The sequence below is a fragment of the Ursus maritimus genome (genome assembly GCF_017311325.1).
Source record: "Ursus maritimus isolate PB19 chromosome Y unlocalized genomic scaffold, ASM1731132v1 scaffold_Y2, whole genome shotgun sequence".
Classification (NCBI taxonomy): Eukaryota; Metazoa; Chordata; class Mammalia; order Carnivora; family Ursidae; genus Ursus; species Ursus maritimus.
In genome coordinates this window covers 15,959-20,493 of record NW_024423335.1, presented here as the reverse complement: position 1 = coordinate 20,493, position 4,535 = coordinate 15,959, and the positions used below count along the sequence as shown (strand labels likewise).

At 35.2% G+C, this 4,535-nt stretch overlaps 1 protein-coding gene across 1 annotated transcript in view; it reads left to right on the top strand.

Annotated features, from left to right (window-relative positions):
- LOC103680203 (lysine-specific demethylase 6A-like) overlaps window positions 1-4,535 on the top strand; it is a 143,311-nt gene that overhangs the window by 122,835 nt on the left and 15,941 nt on the right. The window contains 2 exon segments of the mRNA XM_040636038.1: window positions 2,893-3,080; window positions 3,825-3,966. Of these exon segments, the coding sequence (XP_040491972.1) occupies window positions 2,893-3,080; window positions 3,825-3,966 (330 nt within the window).

Below are 4,535 nucleotides of genomic sequence, written 5' to 3'. Positions count from 1 at the left end.
CGCTATGAGCCTGCTTCTTCCTCTCCCACTCCCCCTGCTTGTGTTCCCTCTCTCGCTGGCTGTCTCTATCTCTGTCAAATAAGTAAATAAAATCTTTAAAAAAAAAAAAATTGAGTGTGAATACACGTTCTTTTTTAAATGTGCTTTACAGAAAAGTTTGACTTAATCTGACTGATAATAAATGGGTTAAAAGTGTAAAATTAAGCATTCATATACCTTGCTAATAATTCAAGTTTGTAGATCTCTAATATGAGCCTAAAATTATCAGTGTTCAGTAGCAAGTGAATCCCCTGCTATTTTCAGAGTCGATAATGATACTGGTAAATGATATGTTTATGAAATACAAAAAATTGGATGAAATCCTAATAATAATTAACGTATGTGACTATTTTTAAATCCATACACATTTCAAATATCAATTTTGGAGGTTCTTCACTCAGTATGTATGATTTAGTAAAAAGTGTTTTATGGTAGGGGTGCCTGGGTCGCTCAGTCGTTAGGCGTCTGCCTTCGGCTCATATCATGATCCCAGGATCCTGGGATTGAGCTCCTCATTGGGGCTCCCTGCTCAGCAGGAGGCCTGCTTCTCCCTCTCCCACTCTGCCTGCTTGTTTTCCCTCTCTCGCTGTATCTTTCTCTGTCAAATAAAATCTTAAAAACAAAAAGTGTTTCATGGTAGTTTAAACAATACATAACAGTTTTCTTACTGGCAAGATATCACTTTTTATTCTCTATGTATAATTTTTCTTGTGATAAGAAAGGTCAGAGTTCTAAACATTTAAAATTTTATCAGGAAAATAATGTAATATTCTCTTTTCTGAATGTTTATTGTCCAGCAAACTGGTGGCTTAAGTAGAGGATGGAGAAGGGTCTGATGGAAATCTCTTTTGTATTTAAGAACTCACTCTTTCTTCCTTCTCCCCTCCCCTTCCCTTCCCTTCCCTCCCCTTCCCTCCCCTTTCCCTCATGACCCTGAGATCTTGACCTGAGCTGAAATTAAGAGTCAGATGCTTAACTGACTGAACCACCCAGGTACCCTAAGAACTATATCTTAAAGTTATAAGGAGGTGTATCATAACTGTTAACATGTACAGTACAAATATTCTTACTATTCTGAGTGGGAACTATTTTCACGGTTTAACTGCTTTAAAATAATACAGGTATATTTAGGTCAAAGATAGTTGGAAAACACTGATATCTAAAAAGGTTGAGTTTTGGAGTAATACCAAGTTAGATTAATTCATCCTAAATTGAAGAAATCATATCTCAGATTTTCAGTAAATTTTATTTTGCATAGAGCAGAATATTGCTCCTAATATTTAAAACTTTTATAGTTTATTTCAGGACTATACTTAACATCTTTAAATCAGCGAACACTTTTAAACTTTAGAAAAAATGCATAACCTATTTGCCTTATATGGCTCCTCCCCCCCTTTTTAAGATTATTTATATGAGAGAGAGACAGAATGAGAGAGAGAGCATGAGGGGGATAGGCAGAGAGGGAGAAGCAGACTCCCCACTGAGCAGGGAGCCCAGTGCCAACTTGGTCCCAGGACTCCAGGATCATGACCTGAGCTGAAGGCAGTTGCTTAATCAACTGAGCCCCCCACGCCCCCCCCCCCTTTTATGGGGTGTTTTTACTTTAATGTTGGCAGTGTGTGGGTAAAATAAGATTTATACTATGCTTGTAATTGTTTTCTTTTTTCTTTTCCCTCCTTCCCTACCCCCCAACTCTTTTCCCCTGCCCCTCATCCCTCTTCTTTTTTTTTTTTTTTTTTTTAAGATTTTATTTATTTGACAGAGATAGAGACAGCCAGCGAGAGAGGGAACACAAGCAGGGGGAGTGGGAGAGGAAGAAGCAGGCTCATAGCAGAGGAGCCTGATGTGGGGTTCAATCCCATAACGTCGGGATCACGCCCTGAGCTGAAGGCAGACGCTTAACCGCTGTGCCACCCAGGCGCCCCCCTCTTTATATTTTTCTGATAACATTGCAGAGTTCACAGAAAACACACAATTTTCAGCCCTTCATTTATCAGTATTTGCTAGACTTACCTCAAGAAAAGTCCTTTCATTTTTGGAGGAAAAAGAGAAGCAGTTTCCTTATAGACAATTACAAGACAGCCTTTATCATCTTTCTTAAGAGAAAACAGAAATAAGGCAATGCTATTTTTAGACCTTAAGAAAGGAACAATTCTATGATGTGAATTTTCTCTTAAGAAAAATAATTGAAGTACAACTAAATTCTTAAAGGAAAGAATTGGTATTGTAGTTACTTTAAAATACTTCATATTGTGATGGAGGAGAATAATAAATCAGTTTAAAATAAAAATTTAGTAATTTCGTCTCTGCATTGGTATTGCTGCTGGTGGTAGTGATTCATGAGAAGGAAAAAAAGGACTTTCTATTGCTGGTAATTGAGGGGAAAGGTCCTTTTTCTTATGTGTGTCCCAGTGCTTCTGGTTGAGAAGTTAAATGGGTTCTTGTGATCCCTACTCTCAGTTTCCTTTTTAGAGATTCCTTGATGTTAAGAGGTTACTCAGAAAGAAGGAATGAATCAAAAATGGTTTTTTGAAAGAAAACTAAAAATTCATCTTTTTAGGTGTAGTTTGAATCTTTGACTTTCGTACTTCTGAAATGAATTTAAGCGTATAGTATAGATCTTCAAATTAGTCTGTATATTCACCTGCTATTAGTATTTTTGGGGATTATCCCTTAATACTTACATGCCCTTACTTTTGAAAGATGCAGTTCTTGTTACAGTGCTGTTAACTTTCAGTGAAATACATAAAGTATCTTTTAGCATTTGGAAATTGTCTCCCCATCTTTTATGAGACATTTAAAAAAACTTAATTCATTATGTTGTTTACTCCTTCCCACCCATCCCCCCCCCAGAAATAATTTGAATTTCCTGATGAGTTCTTGGTGGCCCAACCTTGAAGATCTTTATGAAGCAAATGTCCCTGTATATAGATTTATTCAGAGACCTGGAGATTTGGTCTGGATAAATGCAGGCACTGTGCATTGGGTTCAGGCTGTTGGCTGGTGCAACAATATTGCTTGGAATGTTGGTCCACTTACAGGTATTTTAATAATCCATTCACCCATTTTTCATTTTAGAAGATTATTTCTAGTTGGTATTATTTTATTAGAAAATAATTCAGTAAATATTGGAAAATTGTGTCTGCTTGGAAAAGTCTTGTTTGTATGGATAGTGTATTCAAATTAATAAGTGAATATCCAACAACAAATACTTGGGCAGATAACACATGTATGCTTTCGTAGTCATGGTGGATATACTTTGGATATTTTGGAGTGTCGTGTGTTGCTTTTATAAAGGAAGGCTTTTATGGGAGTAAGCAAATCAGTATACTCATTCTTGAAAATTTTTATTTCATCTGGTATATTATAGGAATAGTCAGCTTTGTTAGTTTGTATTAAACTTTGTTTCATATATATAAGGTAAACAACCCAGCTTTATTTTGAAAATTAGAATTAAAATCAATAAAGATTTGAAAGGGTGAAATGAAACAAGATATAAAGTGAGCCTCACAATGCTAGTAAATGCTGTTTTCATGATAATTTTTTAAGTTTTTTAATTTGGGGGAGGGGTCTTGAACTCCCAACCTTGAGATCAAGAGTTACATGCTTTTGTGACTGAGCCAGCCAAGTGCCCCTACATGGATAAATATTTTTAAACTGTAATTCTCATAACAGAATCTGTTCGTGTTTTCGGGTTTTTAGAATTGGTATTAGGTGGTAATAATTATCTTCATATCTTTTGTTAATTTTGGTAGCTTTATAACTTAAAAATTTTTTCCTTCTAGCCTGCCAGTATAAATTGGCAGTGGAACGGTATGAATGGAACAGACTGCAAAGTGTGAAGTCAGTAGTACCCATGGTGCATCTTTCTTGGAATATGGCACGAAATATCAAAGTCTCAGATCCCAAGCTTTTTGAAATGATTAAGTAAGTATTTCCAAATCGCTATAGTCTGTTTTTGTGGGGTGTGGTGAGTGTGATGGGAATGTTAATTAATCAGTATTTTCCCCCAAATTATGATGTCCATTAATGCCAAATGTTAAAATGGTCTAGAAGTCTTGACAAAAGAGAATTCACATGTTAAAAATATTTTTTTCTTTTCCAAATAGACAGTGATTATTATGGTACAGAGAGGAATAAAGGCATAAATGCATGTTTCCATACCATTAAATTCATAATCTGTGTTTTTTTCTCTTGCCCTTTCACCAAACTGATTTTCCAGGACTACTTTAGTTTTAATATTGAAAGTCTGCCTGTAGCAACAGAGTGAGAATGGTATTAGAAAATAAATGTCCGATAAAGAAATTAGCATTTACAATAGTGATTTAACTGAAATGGTTGAATTTTCTGGCTTTTCTATCTAAATCCTCTCCATATTAGCTTCTTAAACTAAGCTTACAAAACTAATAGATTACCAATTTGAATACATATTTTGTAGTAATTTCTCATTTTTTAACCTGGTTTTCATTCCATTTATTATAGGTGTTTTTAAGTAA